The 24,334-nt window shown below is 36.2% G+C and overlaps 1 protein-coding gene and 1 long non-coding RNA gene across 2 annotated transcripts in view; one reads left to right on the top strand and one right to left on the bottom strand.

Moving 5' to 3' along the window:
• LOC141424026 (uncharacterized) overlaps positions 1-24,334 on the top strand; it is a 219,913-nt gene that overhangs the window by 147,927 nt on the left and 47,652 nt on the right. The gene's annotated exons all lie outside the window — the stretch shown is intronic.
• Positions 1-24,334, bottom strand: part of Slc15a5 (solute carrier family 15 member 5) — an 80,059-nt gene that overhangs the window by 42,752 nt on the left and 12,973 nt on the right. The window contains exons 3-5 of the mRNA XM_074075991.1: positions 17,644-17,813; positions 6,809-7,029; positions 2,539-2,725 (exon numbers count right to left, since the gene is read on the bottom strand). Of these exons, the coding sequence (XP_073932092.1) occupies positions 2,539-2,725; positions 6,809-7,029; positions 17,644-17,813 (578 nt within the window). The remainder of the gene's footprint in view (positions 1-2,538; positions 2,726-6,808; positions 7,030-17,643; positions 17,814-24,334) is intronic.

Below are 24,334 nucleotides of genomic sequence, written 5' to 3'. Positions count from 1 at the left end.
TTAAGCAAGTATCTAGTTTAAAAGGTGCATATTATCACACCTTTTATATATTTTAAATATATTTTATAAAAATATATTATATATTATATAATATATATAATATATTATATATTATATATAATATATATATTTATAATATATAAATATATTTTATAAAAATATATTATTTTATATTCCTGTAACAAAATATTATGCAAATAAATGAACACATATGCAAATGAATGAATGAATGAGTCTGGTTTAGAAACAACTGAATTCAGAACTCTGTACCCAGGGGAACATAGCTTGGTTTCTTTTGAAGTGAGTCTAGTTTTCCTGTAACAGGTCTTATTACCAATTTTGAAGGGCCATATTTAGTTCATCAACTATATCAAACAATATTCTAGATAACTCTGCCTAGCTCTAGCCACAAGAAACACAACCTTTTTAAAGAGTAGACATGATTTAAAATATGCAGAAGTGGTAAACCGTCTCAAGATAGCTTCTCAAGTTAAAGTGAACTTAAGATCTTTTATCCTAAGGAAGAGTTTCTATTGTAATTCTTACAGCCATGTTGTATAGTACATTTTCTAAAGCAGCCTATATTCTAAATCTTTGTGTAACTATGCATAATTTTGTAGCTTAGGCTGGGATATTTCAGATACTGAAAATACTGCCAAGATTTTTGACATTTCTAAATATGAATGCACCCCAATTTGGTTTTACATTTGTTCCGTTTCAGAAGTCAACTTACTGAGGGCTTATACATACAAGGTTTTACTTGAATTTTATATCTTTAGGCCAATGCAATGCCAGACATTCACTAAATACACACTGGTTTGGGAATTTCCTCATTGGAAGACCAAAAAAAGCACTTCTTAAAATTTAGAGATTTTCAAAATTTATTAAGATTTGTAGTTTATTAAACCCTATGACAATAAATAAAAATGGGGTTATTGGATAAGAAATACATTTTGAAAAGCTGTGTACTACAGGCCGCTATAATTGAAGATAAAATAAACTAAGGTGCATTTAATCACTTTGAGTATAACTCCAAACAAACCCAACCTGTGGGGCGATCTGGAATAATCTTGTTGAATGACTTTGATAAATAACCAGAATGTACATACACCATGCACCTTCAGTAAACAGAAAACAGCAAGAAGTATGCATAGCTAGAAGACTGTGTGGTCTCCACTTATCTTTAAGAAGGAGAGATGAAGAACAGTTTAATCAGAAGAGCATCTTCTACATATGGTACCTTGACTATTTCAGTGGAATTATTTTTTAAGTAGAAGATAAGACATTCGGTTATCATTGCATGATGCTTCCCAAGAGTTTCAAACTTCCTTTGCTTTCTGTTTATACCCTCTGATGTTATCCTAAGTGCTTTCAAAAGTCCTAGAGAACAAACGGACCCAAGATTTATCTAGGTTATACACTAGAAAGACAAAAACCAAAACAACAAAAAAAAGAGCAAACCATAGCAGAAGTTAGGTGGATTTTCAAAGTTACCCAGTAAGCAGAGCTGGGTCTAAGTCTTGGGGCCCTGATTTCGGTTTTAATGGACAGCACTCATCTTCTGTTCTGACAGTACCCATGGGAACGTGGTTAGGCAGAGGACAGCATGATCAGAAGGACTTCATGTCTTCTTCCCCATTATAATCAGAGAAATTTTATTTTATGGCATATTGACTGTGTCCTTACTATTTGAAGAAGTATTACATTGAAGCTGTGGATTACAATACACACACATACTATACACTTTATTTATTTTTTTTGCAGTGCTAGGAATTGAACCTAGGGTCTCATTCACGCTAAGTAAATACTCTACCACTGAACTATATCTCCAGTCTAGCCCCACAGTACTAATTTTTAATAAATTTTGCTACTGGTTCAGAATCAAAATGATTTACAGGATTCACTGTCTGTGTTCATTTTTAAGAGCATTTTTTGACATTAACTTAGGAATAAGGAGTGCCTTGTTGAAGAAAAATAGACCTCTTAGTGATGCTTCTGTTTTTTCTTTCTCACTATTAGGGTTTGAGTTCAGGGCTTGTGCTTTCCAGGCACTCTACCACTAAAGCCACACCCCCACTCCTTTTAGCTTTAGTTAGTTTTTGAATGGGGTCTGGCATTTATACCTGGGCCAACCTTGACTGTGATTCTTCTATGTATACCTCCTGTGTAGCTGAGATGATAGGCATGCTCCATGCCTAGATTTTTGCTAACTTTATTGACCAGGCTTGTCTTGAACTGTGATCCTGTAATCTCTGCCTCCTGGGTAACTGCGATTATAGAAGTGAGCCACCTTGCCCACCCTCTCAGTTGTGACTCCTAAGGAGGCATAAAAGGATGGTTAGAAGAGGCAACATTGATGTCCAGGTTGGAATTTTGGAAGCTGGATATTGTCACTGACAAATTCACTATCCTTCCAGTTTGTGAGAAATATAACTACTCATGAGCACATAGCTAGTTTAGATCTTAGCAGAGTATCTTTTCCTTTTTTTTAAAAACAAAGTTACAAATAAATCACTTGCAATGTTAAGTTATACTTACTAATGCATGCCGACAGAAATGGTCCATCTTTCTTAGAGAGAGACAGGCAGGTGTTGAGGTACTCCATAAAAGGAGGCAGAATTAATAATGGCAGGATGCTGATGGCATTCATTACTGCAATTGGCAGAAGAAATCCATCCAAATTCAGGTTGGAATTCATGGTCTGTAGATAATATCCTGAAGGAATCTGCATCCAAGGGAGGAAGCAGTCATGCATTAAGACAGTGGCTTAACTTTGATAACCGTGTACTCTGTCAGATGCCTTCCCCCTCACATGTACTCCATGAGAGGCTGCATGTTCCTTGACTTTTCTAGGTCCCAATTATGAGCTGATAAAGGGTCTTCATCTGTGACAGTAGGAGCTCAATTTAGTCCATTGACAATACTACTGATTCTTTTGGGAGGACTCTTGTCACTTGGTTTACCTTCTTAATTTTCCCATGGAAAGTATTGGTGGCCCTAATTTTGTGCTCAGGATGACATATAAGAAGTTAAATCACTTAAGCTCTACACATAAGCAAAAGTGATGTTTTTCATGCATATTGAAGCAAGAATCAGTAGAAAGTGTTAGGGTTGTCTATTTTTCACCCTAATGAAAACAAAATGGGAATTAGAATAGATTTTTAAATAACATCTAGTTTGGTAGCAAAATAGATGAGGAATGTTTTCCTAAGAAGAAAGAACCAATATGGACACATATTATGTTTTGCAGGCTGTCTTTCTGGACTCCCTGGATTGGTCTTACTTCTGTGAAGAACCAAGTAACCTGAGAATAAAAAAGAAAGAAACATTCTTGTATTTGTGACTTCCTTTTAAACTAATTGTGTGATCCTAGTGGATGATGAAAGGAGCTGCACAGAGTCTATATAATTATATAACAGATAAGAGATGTTTAAAAAATCTCTGTCTACATCCCAAGCCCTTGATGCATTGTGAATTTTTTTTTTAATTTTTAAAATACTCCCAATGCTAGCTAAGGTCTTGATGCTGACTCTCCCTGTGTGCCAAGCCTTAAGGTAGGTTATGGTATCTGTGAGGACCCATGTCATGTGAAAGGGGCAACTCCTCCCTTTTCTAGTTCATGAGCTTTCTAACAGTCATCATGTCCTCCTTATCACTAGTAGCACATGGCAAATCTTAAATTCTCAGTGGTACACAAAGCAACTGAGAGGCATGGAGAAAAGGCATCCAAGCCTTCTACTTGAGGAATGGATTTTACAAACTTTTTCTTACAAGGCTAGAAAATACTTTAGATTCTTATTTACTGTTCTCTTGGTAGAACAGCCCTGCTCAAAACTTCAGATCATAACTTCTTATTTGAAGCATTCACTAGTGCCTTCTCTCTAATCAGTTGTACAATTTGAGATGCTATAAGGAGAATCAACAGTCAGTGCACCCATTAATAAGCTCAGGATTTGTAAAATGAGTCTCTCTTTCCAGACACCGGACAGGACCACACTTTCACTGAGCATCTTCCTAACCACATAAAACATGTTCTGGTGATAATGTATCTTCCATTCTCTAATTTGATCCTTTGAGGCTAATAAACAAGAATTGTTGTGACTGGGTACAGATGGCAAGAGTGAAGGGCACATTAGCTAGTTCTGTTTTACTTCAATAAAATTATTAAGCACATATCCCCCAATCAGAGGGAAATGAATGATGTGTTTAAAAAAAAAATCCTGGCAGCCGAATAACTCTAAGACTGAAAGGCTCCCAGCATAACTTGGAAGTTTCTGTTACCGATTTCAAATGAGAATTATTGTTAATGGGAATAAAGTTATTATCAGCATGAATCACAGACACAGAAACCTGTTAACTTAATAATGTGGCAAATGTACTATTAATCTTTAGTGGAGCAATATTAATATATTGCCTAATCTAAGAAAAGGCTCCAGCGTCTTGAAAGCTTGAAATCATTTCTGCTTCTGCCTCAAGTTCTGAAATCATCCCCTTTTAAAAATTTAAATACTTTTATTTCATACAAGCCTCTGAGTATTCAGAAATAATTGTTGTCAATAGAGATTCATTTTCACCTTTGAGTGGCCAGTAATGTCAAATGGCAACTTCATTGGCTTTAATATCAACATATTTTAAATGTATGTCTTGGGACTGAAGGTCAATAATGGCTACTAAATTTAAATGATGGAATTCTAAGATGTTTTATTCTTGGTACTTTGATTGCCTTTGTACTGGTGATTATTTCATCTGGGGGTAAAACCTCATCTCAGCCTATCCTGATAGAAGTTTCCTCTGCCTCCCTGGAGGAGTGTGGTCTAACATTTTCTTTGAAGTTGCTAGTTTCTAGTTTACTGAGTACAGTTTTTGAATCTATAGAGTTTGCATCAAGGATTTTTCACCCAGTGCAAGAGAGACATTGTGGGTGATAGCAAGGAATAGACTTTGATACCAGCCCTGATTTAGGACAACTATTCCTCTATACACCAACAAGTTGTTGAATGTCTCTGGGCCTCAGACTTGTGAAGAGAGTGTCACCTCTATGTTGACTATGAAGATGAAATCAGACACTAAGAACCCATCTCTTAGAAGCTATGGCAAATAATAGGTGACCAATAAACTTTAGCATTTGTTCTTTGCAATAAACAGGGAATCTAAATTTGGTGAGATGCCAAATTTATGTCAAATTAGTGTCATATATATATATATAAACACAAGAATATACATATACCCAACGTATATACATATACATACACACATGTATATACATATATACACACAAGTATATACATATATACACATATCACTTTATAGACAAGGCTCAAACTTAGTGAAAAGAAACATCAGCTGTGATTGCCTTACGAAGATAATGAATTAGTAGTTAGTGTTATTTACAAAGATTCTGAGGTAGCAAAGGACTACTTAGTAACTTTGTTTTCGTTATTAATGTCTTCTTGTGAGGCATTTTCATATGAACACTTGTACCTATGGATAATATTGCTGCTATAGTCTGTTTTTGTGCCTGCTTCTATTTGTAGAATGAGGAGAGTGGTTGAATCTCCTAAATCAGATTAGCTTCCATGCATTGTTTGGACCAAGGGTCAGCAAACTTTTCTGTAAAGGACCAGATGGTCAATACGACCACATATGGGTTCTTTGGCACGTACCCAATTCTGCTGTTTTTATGCTTGAGCAGAGATACATATAACAAATCAATGAATGTAGCCATGTTCTGATAAAACTTTATTTATGGACACTGACTTTCAAATTATGTATAATTTTCATGTGCTAAAAAGTATTCTTCTTCCGATTTTTTCCAACCACATAATATACAAAACTCTTCTTAAGCTGACAGGACATTAGAAAAAACAGATTATGGGCTGAATTTAGCCTGGAAGAAGTACTTTGCTAACCCAAGTTCAGAAGAGCAGACTTTGTTCTGAGAGTCAGAAGGCCCAACTGTTTTTCCTTTCACTACTATTAACTGTGAGCTACCACCCCAAGTCCCCCGCCCCAGTCTCTTAATTTTTCTGAACCTGTTTCCTCCTTAACAAATGAAGCTCCTAGTAAATTAACCTCTAAATTCCTTTTCAGCTCTATTGTTCTATAATAGATACATATAGCTTACTTCTTAGCCTTTTAAATTTCAAGTTGGGGAGTAGCAATGAAGAAAGTCCTAAATTCAAAGACTTTTATAATCATCTACTTTCTCAATAAATAATTTAGCCTTTGTCCATAACTACATTAAAAAATTTTTTAAAAATCACTTAGATGTATAAAAGATCCTTTGGGCTTAGTGATTCCCTCTGAGTTCCTCACAGCATAGGAACTCATTCCCCTAGGAGCTAATAGGGTGAGTTGGGAAAGAGTAGCTTGCTCATTAGTTCTCACACTTAAGAGTTCAGTGGAGGTGAAACTGAGATCAGTGAGTTTAACTACTTGTTAGTACCACTGTTTAAAGGTTTAACGAGGGAGGAAGGTCAAAGCTTTGGCTGGAGGCAGGTTTGGTAATTGCCTATGGATCTGGCACTGTCATGGCAGCCCCCATGCCTTGTGACTGTGCACTCTGAGGTATTGTCCACACCTACTGATAGACAGCTACAGTCCTACAGACAAGCACCTGCTCAGAGTGTGAAACTTCAGCCTGACCTGCTTGCCTCTTGAAATCAGAGCCTGTAGTGATTAGAAGATTTGGGGGGTTACTATTGAATGTAGTGTATGAAAAAGCACTCGGTGGGGTGCATACACATGTCTACTTGTCATGTTAATGTACAGTCACTTTGTGTTATTGTGGTTGTTTGTCCTTCCTTACCTGCATAACACACACTCTGTATAGGAGCTGGAAAGTGAACAGAGGAAGAAGGCTGAAGAAATTTTTTATGTCTTCCACATGGAGCTCATTGAAGCAGCCACCATTTTTTAGTTTGGTGTGGTCTAACCAGCTTGTCACAACTCTTCCAAGATGGCAATATTGCAGGCAGCACGTTTTCACTACATTAACAAATACCCCAAAGGCGGCCAGGGATGAGCAAGCTGCAGATAATTGGAGATATTATGTATTAGTGTGGGAATTGCTCCTCAGTATCCCCAATTGTGAATCAGAAAAATGACAATTGCAGGGATGAAGGATAGTAAAGTGACTGAGAAGGTTTTAGCACTCAAGGGGTTAGATTCAAAGAAGCAAGCTCCTGACAAGGATTCTAGCATGCTGATGACCAGCACAGGGTGGTGCCTGACAGCTGATGTAAAAAATGAAAAAGGTAAGATCAATGGAACATATTAAAAAAGGAAGAAAGGTGACAAAATAAAACACCAAAGAAAGAATTTCACAATCTCTCAGAAGTCTCTAACTTTTACTCATTAATGAGTAAGAGAGCCTGAACTTTCTTTTACATCCTGAACACAAAGAACCAGCACTATTTTTTAAAATATAAATCATTATATAAATAAATCCTCATTTAACTTGGCAGGTGGAGGGTGCTTTCTTATTTTGACATAGAGATAAAGGGAAATATATTCTTTGCTTTGACTTTATCCTTGAATTTCAGACAAAAGGTTAAACTTTGAACTCTTGAAATGACTTTATGAATGTTGATAGTATTACTGAAAGTTCAGATTGGATTAGTTGGCTTTTGACTTTTCCACTAGTTTCTTCTGGGTTTATATAGTTGTCATTTTAGCATCAAAAACATTTTATTGCTTCAGATGTTAGCAGTCACTTACCACTAGTGATTTGCAACCTCACTGTTGCTTCTTTTTTGATCTTTCAGATTCTACCTTTTATTTGACTTCATTAGGGCTTCCTGATACAATGACAAATAAGAGACCCCTGGACAGTGAGCAGTTCAACTGAGTCATCATGATTGTCACAATTTTTCATAGCATTCCCTTTGACCAGATAAATCCCTCCATAAATTATAAAGACACCAAACATTGTTGCAGGATAAATGGTATAATAAATGTGACAACATTTGAGTTTCTCCAAAGATGTTGGCTATAGAAATACAAAATATAGTTTGATTGTTATTTGATGTTGTTCAAATTTCATATAATGAAATTCTGGATAAAATGAACTCTAACCGAATTCAATTAAATACCATAGAGATGGTTTTTATATTTAAATAAAGAATATTTATTAATAGTTCTTTTTATGGTTATAAAATTGGTGTATTGATTTGATCTGGTCTTTTATTTAAAAAAAAAGTTGTAATAGGCCCATTATGTCAGCCTTTGATTAATTGAGGAAGCTGGGGGCCTGGTAATTGAATATGGAGCCTTTCACCTCTGAGTCACTGAATCAAATCCAGCCCAAATTGGTAGTGACCAAGAATGATTACAGTTGTGGCTTTTTGGTGGCCTTTGTGAAGTGTGTTTAGGTCATGTGGAAGTATGCTGGGATAATTGCTGACAGGAGATAGGCCTATATCTACAGTCATTACTGCCTCTTCTTTGCTACTATTGCCAGACATGGATGAAGGTCTGGGGTTTGATAAGGCCAATGGGGTAGAAGCACCTGTGAGTGGCCAAGATTTGTGTCTCTTGGGAAAGAAGTAATAGGGAAAGCTCTTTATTGCTGTGGAAAGTACTGCTGTATTATGAGACTATCCCTGCTATTTCAATTAGTTTACCTAAGGTTTAAGTAAGATGAGAACTGAGGATGTGTTGATGAACAGTCTACAAACTGAATGTGAGCAGGCCTGAGCTAGGAGGCTTAGCTTCCTGACATTTCCTTACAATCTTATCTGTTGCTCATCAACCTGTTCTCTGTTCAACTCTTACAAAAATAGTGCTACATAGATAGTAAAGTTATGATCAGCATCAATTCAAATTACTCTATGTGTTCAAAGTTATTAAATAATTATTTGTAGGAGGAAAGTCTTTTTCTTAAGGTATTTTCTCAAAAATTTCCCCCAACTTTTTAAATTTAAGGTTTTGTACTGGACATATATACTTAAACTCACTATTCACTTTTTTTTTGTATAAAAAGCCCTACTATTTATTGGAAGATAAATTTGGATCTGTTCCTAATGCACAATAAATTGATACCTATAATCTTACTAAACAATTAAATATCGCTATCATATTATTTCCAAAGAAGGATAGCTTAGATTGTGGTTTCTCAAATAGTGCTGAAACTGTTTTAAAAAAATTTCTCAAGTATCATTATCAATGCATTTGTGAAATACAGTAAAATGAGATACCTAAAAATAATAAAATGAAGACATTAAAAACTTAAGCCCTGATCTTTTATTGTTAGATTCAACATGCATAAAATGTAACATTCCACCAATATTTCTATGTGTATTCTCCTATTGCCTATATTTATTTTTTTCATAGATCATCACTGCCCCATGGATTAGGTTGTGAGTAGCACTGGAGTCAATTGAGTACACACCTTGAAAAATAAATTTATGTAAACAAAGATTGTATCTGATACAGTGAGATGAAGCAAAATAATCAAGAAATAAGAAATGATTAAACAAAATGATCAAGAAACAAGAGATGATTAAGTATGAATGAGATCTAAAATTCTAGCTAACATAGCAAGTGCATAATGGATGCAAAAGAAATGTGAATGTGATTACTTACTCATTCAAAATGTCTATTCCATTTTCTCTGTGAGTCAGGGATTAATCTTGGCCCTGATAGTATAGCAGCAAACAAAACTTAACAATTTCCTCAGTCTTCTTTGTAGAGGCGGGAGACATTGCTAACAGGAAGATACGAGAAAAGTTCTATCATGAAGACAAAATGTGTGCTATGGTAGCAACCCATTGGAGAGAGGAGGCCTGCTAAGGATTTGATATGTGAACTGAAGAATAAATGACTAGACAAAGGCAAAAAGATCTGGAGGAAACATGCCAGGTGTATCCTGATGTCGAAATGAGCTGGGAGAGGTTCAGCAACAGTGAAGGGCAGTGATTAGCTCTGATAGTGAGAAGACAGGGAGAAGGAGTGGTCTAAGAGGTGGTCAGGGGTCAAACCATCCTGATCAATTTAAGAAGCTTGAAATTTACTTCAGTGTTATGGGAAACCATTAAGAAGTCATAAGAACAGAGATATTGTATAATGTATATTTTAACAAAATACTCTGGTGTCTTGGATGTAGCTCAGTGGTAGAGTGCTTGCCTCATGTTTGTGAGTCCCTGGCTTCCTTTCATAGAACCACCTCCAAAAATAATAATAAAAGAAAGAGAAGCAAAATAAAAAGTTATTTTGAAATCCTGATAATTGTGTGGATGTTGGGTTTAAGGAAACTTGGGAGACCAGCAAAAAACAGTAACGATGTGGACTTGTGCAAAAGTAGCAATGAAGAGACATGAACAGAAGGGAATAGGTTTTCAACAATCCATAGAATTTTCTGATAGAGTGAAAAATGAGAAGATATGAGAATACTTTTTCCCCTTAAACAACTGAGTATTATAACTTACATGGAGATGGGGAAAATAAGAAAGAAAGTGGTTTGTAATTGGGTGAATCAGGACTTGAGTTTGGGTTGGGTTCTATTTGAAAAATTATTAGATAATAAAGTCAAAATGTTAAATAAGGGCTGGAGCTGTGGCTCAAGGGGTAGAGAACTTGCTTAGCAAGCACATGGCCCTGAGTTCAAACCTCAGCACCATGAAGAAAAAAAGTCAAATAAAAAGTAGAATGTGTTCTTTTCAAGGTGAGGAGAGAGGTTAATATGAAATTGCTTTTTTTGTGTAAGGATGGCATTAAAGCCATGAGTGTAGAGATCACCTATGGGAAGAAGGTAGGTGGATAGGAGACATGCTCCTGAAATGAATTCTGGGTCTTCTTATCAGTTAGGAGCTTACCAAAGGATAAAAGTAGTTGAAAGACTGAGAAGAGGTATACAATGTTGTTGGTGGGTTATAAGAGGGAAAGAAAGCAGTGAAGAAATAAAAGTAAATCAATCAACTAGAGCCAATAAGCCAGGTAGAACAGGCAAGAAAAACAGCTATACAAGTCTGCCAAGGCGAATGGCAGCTGTCTCCCATAACTGAGTTATCCCTGAATTTTAGGTTGAATATTCAGCTCAAATCACCTACACCTGACCACCACACCACCTCCTCGGATTAATCTGTTAGACTTAATAGAAAACGCATGCCTGTTATCCAAATAATTTTGGGTGTCATGTGAACTTAACCTTAAAAAATGCATTGTCATTATAATTCTCAAATTGTTTCTGTGCACCGAGAGCAAAAAAAAAAAAAAGGGAAGTTGAAAAAAAATCTGAAATAATTCAGCTGAGACTTCAAGCTCTTGTTTAAATGTGCACAGTTGAAAATAAAACAGATGAGCTATTTTAAATGTTTTATTGCAAAACATTTAAAGATTGTAGCTATTACTATTAAAAAAAACATTTAGAAAGCAATTTTTCTATTCTTTGTGCTTTTCAGTCCTTGGCTCTGATGTTCTGCTCCTCTGACCTTGATCTAATCATGAATATCTATGCTACTTAATTATAATAAAAAAGCCTACATTGTACTCTAGATGGTAGACGCACATTTTTTCTCCTTTGGTCACCTGCCAGTTCTCAAAATTATAGCAGTGGGAAGAAATGCAAATGAAGGCTGTGCTTGACAGCCAAACATAATGGAATGCATGGTACACATTTGAAAAGTTACCTTAAAATAAAAGGTAGCATATAAAAAATCATTTCTTTAAGGTCACCTATGGCTTTGAATTACAGCCTTGAGGAATTTCCAATTTAGTCAGAAAGGAAGAAGCCAAAATAAGGATCATGTACTTTGCTGGAGGAAAGACAGTTTTACTTCATCAGAGTTGGGTGTTCTGGTAACTTGAAAATCCTAGACAAAATAATTAAAATGAAAAACAAAAGCAACAATTCCAAAATACTCATTGTGCAGTCTTGTGCAGGTTAATCCACTGAGGAGCACGATAGACTGGCAGAAAACAGAGTTGATACATAGATCTGTATTTCTTGGAGAATTATGTTTATTTATTCTGATGAATAGATTTAGGGAATGTATGGTCTCTCTCTCTCTCTTTCTCTCTCCAGTGCTAGGGACTGAAGCCAGGGCCTCCTGTCCTCTAGCAAGCATTCTACCACTGAGCTACATCTGCAGCCATATGTGTGTGCATGTATGTTCACAATATCCCCAAATTACTTGATAATCAGACACTCCAGAAAATGTAGAAAACACCACAGCAGCTTTTCAATGAAAGGCATATACTTTACTTTTCTCTCTTTTTTTGCTGTTCAGGACTGACAGAGACAACTTCTGGAATATTGACTCCATTGTACCTACTACCATGAGGTCATGTACTGAAAAATGGTGACCCAGAGACCACAGAGCTCACCAAAATTGGATAGAGGCTTCTGTGGTAATATTTTCAAATGCGCTTCATGGCCTCAGTATCTAGTGTAATAGCATGATTCAAGCCCAAGAAGAGTAAGGCTTGAGCTGTGGTTGCATTGTAGCTAATTTTTATCTCCATTTCTGCATTCAATTTGATAATAACAAACTGACCATTTACCATACTCCACTTATTTATAAGACATAGGACTTCTAATTACATTCCTAAATAGTAATTTCAACATGTGTCATAAGTGAAATGGAAAAGGTAAGTTTAGGGTGGTCCAGGAGCAGAGGGGTCACATACGGGGTTTAATCTGCAACAGGATACAACGCTGTCCTTCCCACTTGCCTCAGAGGTATGTGGTAGATATAAAGTGATATTGTTGAATGCTATTGGGAAACAACATAACTTAATGCATTGATGCTGGTGGTAATTGCACATACAAATAAGTAGTAGAGACAGTGGTAGTAATAAAAGGGAAAATGGTTGGAAATTAAGGGTAGAATTAAATAAGATGAATAGAAAGGGACTAGTCAAAGGAACAATAGAAATTCCAGAAAAGCAAATGATGTTTATAATGAAGGTGGCATCTCAAATCAATGAGAAAAACATGGCCTTTCTCATAAATGAGATTGAAATAACTTGATATTAATGTGAAAGAAAGATACAGTTAGGTTTATTCTTTTTGTTTGTTGTTTTTGGAGTTAGGGTCTCATTATGTAGCCCATGCTGGCCTCAAATTTGCAGTCCTCTTGCTTTAGCCTCCAAAGTACTAGGATCACAGCCTTGTTCCACCATGTCCAGCAAGTAGTTGGGTTTATTCTTAAAACCTATTCTAATATAATCTCCAATGTGTCAGAGGTAAAAATATAGGAAAACTATTAATACTAAAAGAAAATATGAATGAATTCTTTTGTATCCTAAAAGTGAGTAAACTTTTTCCACCATGATTCCAAATGTAGAAGCAATAAGGGAAAGGAATGATAAATTTTATTACAAACATATATTCCATGAAAAGACAGCACAAAAATGTAAAAAACTTGTTTATGGAAAATATGAGAATCAAATTTAAAAGTTATTTGAAAAAGGAGGAATGATATTTGCAAACTTCATTATAAAAAAAGTCAAATTTCCCTTAAATAAAAAAATCTAGAAAGTGACAAGACAGAGACCCCAAACAACTCACTCTTAAACATCTACTGGGTCAAAGAATAAATCATAAGGGAATTTAAAGACTATCTAGAGATAAAATTAAAAGCACACATAACAAAACTTAAGAAATACAACAGAAGCACTAATATACTAAGAGGGAAGTTTATAGTGATAAATTTTCACCTTATGAAAGAAGAAAGATCTTAAATCAACTTCTTAAATTTACACCTTAAGGAACTAAAGAAAAACTAAACTCAAAGTCATGAGTAGGGAGGAAGAAGAGAAGCACGAGAGAGAGAGAGAGAGAGAGAGAGAGAGAGAGAGAGAGAGAATAGAAAAAAACACCATGAAGCCAAATTTCTTAAGATCAACAAAAATTAACAAACCTTTATGAGATTAAGGAAAAGAAGAGAGAGAACACTCAAATAGTTAAAATCAGAAGTGAAAAGTGGCATTACAATTGATGTCACACAAAAAAAAGGATAAAAAAGAATGCTATGAGCAATTATGCAACAAATTGTTTACTCTGGAAAAAAAATGGGTCAATTCCTAGAAAAATACAACCAATTAAGATTGAATTGTGAAGAAATAAAAAAAAAACTGGAAATAGCTGTAAGTAATGAAATTAAGGCTTTAATCAATAACCTCACGATAAAGAAAAGCCCAAGACTAGATGGCATCAATAGGTATTTCTACCCAAATAAAAGAAGAATTAACACTCTTCTTTCTTAAACTCTTCCAAAGAATCTAAAAAGACAGAACTCTTCAAATATTCTGAGACCAGCATTGACTTCATTCTAAAAGAAAATATATAAGGAAAAAAAATCACTCCAGATCAGTTTCCCTGATTTATATTGATGCAAAAATCTTAAGTGAAGTACCATCAAATCAAATTCAACAGCATATTAAAGGGATCATACGCTACAACCGAGTGGAATTTGTATCTAAAATGCAAAGGTAGCTCACCATACAAAAATCAACATAATACATCACATTAACAAAATGAGGACATTTCAAACTATAAGAAATCCCCAACACACACACACACATACACACACACACGCACGCACGCACGCACACACACACTCACTCACTCTCACACATATCAATTGCATTTCCATATGCTGACAATGACTGGTCTTCAAAGAGAATTAAGGACATACAGTAACATTTGCTATAGTATCAAGATGAGGTATAGTTAGGAATAAATTTAACCAAGGAGATGTGATTTCTAAGCTGGAATCTACAAAATTTTGCTGAAATTGAAGAAGATCTAAATAAAACAACCTTAAAAAAAGAAAAAAAGAGTTGGATGCTTTGCACTCCCTGACTTCCAAAAACACCATAGGCAATAGCAGTAGTAGTTGAGACTGTCTCTGAGACTCTCTGACATAAGACAGACATTAGGGCCCATGGAACAGAATAGAGAGCACAGAAATACGCCTTTGTGTAAGTGGCCAAATGATTTCCAACAGGGTGCTAAGACTACACAAGGGGAAAGAACAGACCCTTCAACAAATATGTTGGGAAAACTGGATATCCACATGCAAAAAATGAAATTGGACCCTTACCATATACCAACATTAACTCAAAATGGATTAAACATCTTAAAGTAAGATTTAAAATGTTTAAACTCCTAGAAGAAAACAAAAGGTAAAAAGTTTTCACATTGGATTTAGCAATAATTTCTTGGATATAGCACCAAAGCACAGAAAACAAAATTGAAATATAAGTAAGTGGGATTACACCAACAATAAAATCTTCCGTGTGCCAAAGGAAATAATTAACATAGTAGAAAGACAGAAGAATATTTTTGTAAATCATATATTTATGCCCAGAATATATCATGAACTTCTACAATTTAATGACAACAACAAAAACCTAAATAACCTGCTTTTTAAGTGGACAGAGAACTTAAATGGACACTTCATCAGGGAACATAGAACCATGACTTATAAGCACATGAAGACTTGTTCCACTAATCAGTAGGGAAATGGAAATCAAAACCACGAGGTACTGTGCCACTCTCATAAGGATGGCCACTATTGAAAAGAAACTATGTGTCCATTAACTAATGAATATATAAAGACAATGTGGTATATATACACCACAGAACACTATTCGGCCACAGGAAAGGATGAAATTCTGCCATCTTAAACAATATAGATGAAACAGGAGATCACTGTAAATGAAAGAATACAGGCACAAAAAAGACAAATACCACATGATCTCACTCATCTGTGGAGTCCAAGAGTTGATTTCACAGATGTTGAGAGTAGAATGGCTATTCTTAGAGGCTTGGGAGAGTAGAGGGAGGGAGGCATGGAGGAAGGTTGCTCAATAGGTGCTAAGTTGCACTTATATAGGAATAAGAAGTTCTGCTGTACTTTTTCACAGCAGGGTGGCTGCAGATAGCAGTAATGTACTACACATTTAAAAATCTAGAAGAAGGATTTAGTGTTTTCACCATAAAGGAATGATAAATATTTGAGAAGATAGGCATGTTTAACCAAATTTAAACATACACAATATATACACACTGAAATGTCATATGGTACCCCATAAATAAGTAGAATTTTTGTTTTATGTATCAGTTAAAAAACAAATTTAGTGATTAGGTGTGGAGGTATATACCTGTAATTCCAGCACACAAGAGGTGGAAGCAGGAAGATCATAAATTTGAGGCCAGCCTTGGCTACATAGTAAGACCCTGTCTCAGAAACCAAATAAATTTTAATTTAAATTAAGGAAAAGAGGGCTGTAGGCATGACTCAAGTGGTAGACAGCTCACTTAGCGAATGTAGTTCCTGAGTTCGAACACCAGTACCACCAAAATAAATAAACTAATTAAAAATAAATTCTCTTTCTCTACAAACACTTCTGTGTGTTTGTGTGTATGAATGATAATGACATTGTGATCATGTTTTTTCAAGAGCATTTAATGTTTATGTATGCATACATTCACATAGTATATTCAATATAGTCACATAATATATATATACATATGTAACTAAATACACTAATGAAATTCTTTCCCTGGGGCATCTTCTTTTTTTGTTGTTGTTTTTTTCCTCCTTTTATTTTATCATTTTTATATTTACTCACATGTGTATACATTGTTTGTGACACCTCCTGCCATCGCCTGTTCCGCCCTCTGCCTGCCCTCTTGTTGTCCAATTTTGTTGAAGAGAAAACATGAGACAATAAGAAAGACATAGTATTTTTGATAGTTTGAGATAAAGATAGCTATACAGAGAGATTCCTAGCGTTGCTTCCATGCACATGTGCATTGCAACCTACACTGGTTCATCTCTACCTGACCTCTTCACTACTTCCTAGTCCCCTTCCCATAGTGGCCTCTGCCAGTTTAAGATTACTATAGTTGCTCCTCTAAAGTGAGTACATCAAACACATTCAAGTTTTTGGTTACCTTCCCTTTCCCTATTCTTCCTGTATGTGTTCTCCCCTTGGTGTGTGACCCATGTCCAATAATATTATTGCATTTGTTTTGGGTCTATAAAGTGCATATGAGGGAGAACATATGATTTTTGGCTTTCTGAACCTGGCTAACTTTGCTTAAGATGATGTTCTCCAGTTCCATCCATTTACTTGCAAATGACAAAATTTTATTCTTCTTAATCCATTTGTTGGTAGTGGGGCATCTTGGCTGTTTCCAGAGCTTGGCTATTGTGAATAGTGCTGCAATAAACATGGGTGTGCAAGTGCCTTTGGAATAACCTGAGTTGCATTCCTTCAGGTATATCCCCAGGACTGGCATTGCTGGATCATATGGCAGGTCTATGTTTAATTACACTAATGAAATTCTATATTTGGCTTTTATTTCGAAATTATTAGGGTGGAATGGAGAAAAATTGAGTGGAGATGAGGTGATAACAGCAAGAGCCAAGAGGTAGGTAGGTGAGGACCATGCTATGATTTTTTTTCTACTTTTGTTTATACTTAAGATATGCTACCACTGAAACTTCTTAAATAAGAGGAAAAGAAAAGATAGTGATGAAGGATATCCTTGAAGACTCTGTTGCTAACAACTGGGATGATTGGCAGACTTCAGGTTCTGTGAGTTGAAAAAAGCCACAGAGAAACAAAGGAGTTATAGGAAGAAAAGATTAAAAGGCAAAATATTAATGTAAGGTATGCTTTACTTACATTTCTCTGGCTGGTAGATCAGGTCATAGTATGTCATATGAAGGGTAATCAGAGCCATAAGTGTAGACATAAGAGGAATAAGTAAAACAAAGACCCAGGCTCCTGAGTGCTGGATGTAAGATATTCCGAGAAAGACAGCAGTTGCATTTAGGTTCATGAGCCAGTAAAACCTGGGGTATACAGTAGACAAAAGTAAACATACCATTGATTATTTTAGATAACAATCACAAATTTTTATGTTTTTATTCAAATGTAAGATATGAGTTGGTACCATGTTACCCAAACCAGATTTTGCAAATTTTTATTAGATTTCTCAATAAATGTATACTCACAGCTGTACCTTAACCAGTTCATCATTTTTTCATTATTATTTAGAATAGATGCAGTAACAGTGTGCTGTCTTTTATTTAAATCCAAGGTCAACAATCTTTTTTTCTCCAATGGGCCTGAATTTATAGGTCACATGATTTCTTCAGCAGTTACTTCTCGGTGTTGTGGTAAAGCCACAGGCAGTACTTCACCAATAGATTCAAGTTTTCATACACTTACTTCATAACCAAAATTTAAAGGGCTTACTTGGTTATATCAGGCCCATCCAGGATACTTTCATCTTTGATTAACCCCTAATCAACTGATTAGGACCATCGATTATGTCTGCAAAATCCTTCCTTTGCTGTATAGCATAATCAGGGGAGGGATATCCTTTCATCCTTGCTGCGAGTTATAGATTGTACTCAAACTCAGGAGGGTGTGCCAATACAAAAGTGTGATTCTAGGGGTTTATCCTGTGGCTTGTCTACCACATCTTCCAATTAATCTTTGCTTTCCTATCTCCTTCCCTTTCTCCTTCCTTCTTCTTTCCCTCCCTTCCTTCTTTTCCTTCCTTTCTTTCTCCTCCCCTCCCTCCCTCTGTTCCCTTTCCTTCCTTGTTTTTCTTTCTTTCTTTTTTACTAGGTGAAAGACATAAAGTCAACAGGAAAAACTGTCTATGAGACAGTTTTTTTTTCTTTTATTATTCATATGTGCATACAAGGCTTGGGTCATTTCTCATCCCTGCCCCCACCCCCTCCCTTACCACCCACTCCGCCCCCTCCCTCTCCCCTCCACCCCCTCAATCCCCAGCAGAAACTATTTTGCCCTTATTTCCAATCCTTTTGTAGAGAGAGTTCTATGAGACAGTTTGAGAAGAAAGGAACAGCTTGGAAATTGTCGTAGAAAGGTGGAGAGAGATTGATGGCACATTGAACACTTGGTAGCCCACGATAAGGGCCATTTGGATAGGTCATGAATTTAATGTGGACACAGTCAGAGGCTTTGCATTTTCCTCCAGGTTTTTTTGACTTTGTGAGGACAATAATGGAATGGGTAAAGAGTTGAATTTTAACCAAGATTATTTCTTCTGTCACATAGGACAGTGCCACAAAGTGAAAGGAAAAGAGGCTAGGAATCAAAGATGTGGAGTTGGATGGCTACAATTGAAGACTAGCCCGACTTTATCCTATCTCGTTCTACTTGATGGATGGAGGGAGGGTTCAGCACCCTGCTGTGCCCATCTGGCACCACCAGGCTGAAACATTGGAGTTCTGCCTGTGTCTGCTGAGCAGGAGACAGAAAATCAGCACCTCACTGGGTCCCACCAACACCAGGTCAGGTGGGAGTCAGAGTGTCCTGCCTGCTTCTGCTGGTGTGTGTGTGTCTCAAATATTAGATTCTGCTCATCTTTGCTAAAACTATGGGGCCAGCAATGAGGTTTTCAGGGGAAGATTTTCACAGTGTTTGGCTGAATTAGGGCAGGGATTGTGAAAAAGCTTCTCCTGTGGTAAGCTATCCTTTGGCTAGAGGAAGTGGCTTGTCTTAGTACTCCTCATCCACCCCATCCACCTCCAAATCCTGCCCCTGTGTCAGTGCCTGTTGGCAGGTCCAGGTTCTGGGCTTCTCTACTGCCTGAACTGAAAGCAAAAACAAAACCCAGAAAACTCATAACTGTCCCTTCCTAAATTCAAAGGTCCCTAGGCAGCAACTGTTCTCTCTCTACCTCCCAGAATTATTCTATGTTTGCTGTGTCATGTCTTGGACTGTTTAGTTGTAAGAGTACCTGCAAGGAATGGGACTGCTCTCTCTTGGCCTGTACTGGAAATCCTCCATGTTTTAATTGTATAGTTTATTTTCTTATTATTGGTTTATAAAATGTTTCATATGTTTTGGGTGTACGTCTTTTCTACAAATGTTTTCTTACAATCTGTGGCTTACCTTTTCATTTTCTTTCTCTTTTTTTGCAGTCCTGGGGTTTGAACTCAGGGCCTTCACCTTGAGCCACTCCACCAGCCCTTTTTGTGATTTTTTTTTTTTTTTGAGATAGGGTCTCGGGAACTATTTTTCCCAGGCTGGCTTCGAACCACAATCCTCCTGATCTCTGCTTCCTGAGTAGCTAGGTTTACAGGCGTGAGCAACTGGCGCCCGGCTCATTTTCTTAACGATAACTTTTGACAAGCAAACATTTTTAATTTTAACAATTAAAATTCATAGTTTTTTCTTGATAAGTTTTTTTTGTATTTGATGTGAAGAATACTTTCCAAATGTAGATAATAAGTATTTTCTTAGTTTTATAATTTTAGATCTTATATAAGATAAACAATTCATGTTGAATTAATTTCTCAGGAGGGTATCAAGATTAATTTTTTTCTATACAGATATTCAGTTATTGATGGACTTATTGATGGTTTTTATCTCATTGGTTTTTGACATCTTCAATGAAAACCATCAAGCCACCTGAATTGAGTCTACTTTCAAACTCAATTCTATTCCACTAATCAATCTATCCTTATGCCAATGCTATATTGTTTTGTTTACTATAACTTTCTTTTGTTTTAACAGCTTGAATGAGATATAATTAAGACACAATGAACTGCATTATTTAAAGTGTGCAATTTGGGGAGGAGTACTGGGGTTTGAACTCAGGTCTTCATGCTTGTTAGGCAAGCACGCACTCTATCCTTTGAGCCACACCTCCAGCCCCTCTAAAATGTGGAATTTGATAAGCTTTGAATCTATATGCACCCATGAATTCATCATCACATTAAAGATAATGATGGTGCATGCCTTTTATCCCAACTACTAAGAAGGCAAAGACGGGAGAATCTAAAGTTCAAGACCAGCCCAGGCAAAGTTAGTGAGGCCCTATCTCACAAACAAAATAAAAATAAAAGGGCTGGCTGGGGGAATGCTTCAAGTAGTAGAGCACTTGCCTAGCATGTGAGAGGGCCCAGATTCTCAGTACCACACACAAAAAAAGACAATGAACTCATTCAATCACTCCTAAAAGTTTCCTCATCCTGCCTCTTTGTAGACTTCATCCTGCCTCTTCTCACCATCTCCTCCCCATCGCAGGCAACCACTGACCTTTATTCTGCTACTATAATTAGATGGCAATTCAGACATTTTTTGTAAATTGAATTGTCCACATTTTTTTATCTAGCTTCTTTCACTTAGAATAATTATTTTGAGATCCATCGATGTTGTTGCACTTATCAGCAGTTCATTCTTTTCTACTGCTGAGTACTATTCCTTTATGCAAATGTATGTTATTTGTTTATTCATTTATCTGTCGACAGACATTTTTTCTAGCTCTTTGGTATTATGAATAACGTTATTATGAGCTTTCATGTGTAAGTTTTTGTATAGACATAGACATTCATTTTTCTTGGGTAAAACCCTAGACATGAAATGGTATGGAGGTATGGTAGGTGTATATTTGATATTTTAAGAAATTTCTAAGGAGTTGTAACATTTTGCATTATTACCACATGTGCAGAATTCTGATCTCTCTACATCTTGGTAACCGCCAAGTATGGGGGCATCTATCAGCTTCTCATCATGGCTACAGTTTAGACCTCCCTAAAGACCAATGGCGTCCATCGAGTTAAGTGAAGTTAGCCAGGCTCAGAAGGACAAAGGGCACATGTTTTCTCTCATATGTGGAAGACAGAGCTAAAAGATAAACATGTACACACAACAAAACATGACTATTCACAAACTTATATGTAGAACATATTGTAATAGTGGAACTACACTATGGAACTCGGGGAAGGAGGGAAAAGAAAAGAGGATGATAGAGCATCAGCAATGTTGTAAAACATAATGCCTGTGAAGGAAATAAGGATGTGTATTGAAAACTGTTGAATAATGGGGGTTGGGAGATAAAAGGGTAAGGGAGAGCAGTGGAAGGGGGTAAACTGACCAAAGTAAAATATACTAATAGTGGGGATACATTGAGAAACCCCTTTGAACATTAAATTTAGAATTAATAATAGAAGACAGGACTGTAAAATAGGTACAGTGTGGGGGAGTACTTGTGTATGGAGGGGAGTGAATGCAGGAGATGAAGGTGAGGGAATATGGTTGATGGGCTTCCTATACATACATGAAATAGAATGATGAAACCTCTTGCAATTGCTTTTAGTAGAGTGGATAGGGGACTGAAGTGGGGAGATGGCGGGGGCGATCTAACCAATGTACAATGTGAAACTATTCAGAATTATCACAATGAATGCCCCCTATACCATGAATACACCCTAATAAAAATGAAAAGAAAAAGATTCATGATGTCCAGCATTTGACATGTATGTGTTGGCCATCTGTTTATCTTCTTTGGTAGAGTTTCACTTCAAACATTTTGTCCATTTAATAAAAATGATTATTTGTTTTCTTATTATTGAGTTCTGAGAGTTCTTTATATATTCTGTATACAAATCCTTTATCAATTATGTAATTTGAACTATTCCCTCACAGTGCAGGGCTTGTTTTTCATTCTCGTAACAGTTTCTTTTGAAGAACAAACATTCTAAATTTTGGTGACATCCAACTATCAGTTCTTGTCTTTCATAGATAATGCTTTTAGAGTTGTTTCTAAGAACTCTTTGCTTAATTTGAGCTTACAAAACTTTCCCCCCTGTTTCCCCGAGAAGAAATCTGAGAGATGGAGAATTGAACTGACTCATCAAAACACACATTTGTGTTTCAGAAGTTGCCTGGCCTGGTCCAGCTTCCAAGGAGGGACAAACTGTGCCAATGTCCTTTCTGTACATCTTTCCTGAACTTGTCATTATCAATTTTATGACACTATTATTTCCTTATTAATCCAGGATTTAACATTTGAAATTACCTTTCACTCATTCTTCTCATTATGTTTTATATATCATTAATTATAAATATTGTCCTCCCTCTTTGAAATGGTGGTCAGAAGACATGAGTTTGAGTTACAACTCTGATAATTATCTGACCTTACACTTTCTGGAATTCAAGGTAAAAATGAGAATCATATCTTCTAAACAAAGTTGTTTTTTGTTTTTTTTGTTAAGAATTGGATGGAAAAAATACAGACTATAGCTGTATAGTCCTAGACAAATGTCATTGTTCCTTTATTCTCCAATTCTGATTCCAGAAACAAAAAGCTCAGTGGAGTTGAAGTCTAGTGAGCAGGGGAAGAAAGGTTTGAGGATCAAGTAGGTATGTATGTAAGGCCCAGATAATTTGGGGCCTGGAGTTCATGGTAAGGAGTCTGTATTTTATTCTTAGTGTATTGGGATGTATTTAGAAGGGAATGAGCAGGAGCCTGATAAAATCTGATTTTAGGTGGAAAAAGAAAAAAATGATTATTGTATCAGCTCTATGAACTGTAGATGAGGCATGGTAAGAGGACCAATCATAGCTATTGTAAATATCTGGATGACAGCTAAGAGTGTACTGGGCCAAAAGTAGCAAAGGAAAGGGATAAAAATGATGGAAAAATGATAAAGGCTTAGGAAGGAGATGGGTCAAATTAGACTAGACTCTTCACCATCCCAGAAACATACCCACTCATTTTTGTCTAACTTTTCATGTTCCTTGGTTTGCCCTGTCTTACTCTCAAAGTTCCATACCAAGTCTCTTTTCTTTCATTCACTATTCTCTTGAATAATCTTCTTGTTTTAAAGCAAATGTTCATTTTCCAATTCCACTTTTGTCACTCTGGCTTCTCACTTATAGATTACTGAGAACAACAATTTTTCTTTACCTCTACTTCTTCAACTTCACAGGACCTAGCACAGTACTAGGTCCACAATTAATGGATAGTAAGTGACTCATCGATTAATGGCATTTCATTCAAACAAACATGAAAAACTCTTCGTGATCGACACGGGAAAGTAACAAAATGCCAAAGGTAGCTTTACTGAGCAAACTGACAGTAATCCACTAGCTGGAGCTTCCTTATTACAATATAGGTGAGATACCAAGTTTAGAATTTTTTAGAACAATTGGGTAGAGCCCCTGCATCCAGTCTCAGGTTTCACTTTCATGCTATTTCAAGCCCTAACCTGAATTATGGCAGAAGCAACTGAAGCTGAAAGCTATAGTCTATTTCTTTGAATCTTTAGGAGCCTCCTCCCCACTTTTTAATCTTAAGCATTGTTGAGAAAATCCCTGTGACTCTTCAGCACAGGGCATGATGATGTAAACTGACCTGTTCCCAAGAGGGTCAGGGAAAATCACAATTACTCTGAGACTTAAATCTTGCAAAAGGTAGTTAGAAACCAAAGAATTATAGTGCTGAATATCTGTGTATAGGAAGGGATTTCACATAAAGTACTAAATGTACTTTAGCAAATGTCACCAAGCTATTTGATTGTGTAATTTTCTGAAAGAATTGCTTTGC

This window comes from Castor canadensis, chromosome 6, assembly GCF_047511655.1.
Source record: "Castor canadensis chromosome 6, mCasCan1.hap1v2, whole genome shotgun sequence".
Classification (NCBI taxonomy): Eukaryota; Metazoa; Chordata; class Mammalia; order Rodentia; family Castoridae; genus Castor; species Castor canadensis.
Note: the sequence above shows the minus strand (reverse complement) of the source record. Positions and strands in the feature narration are given on the sequence as shown.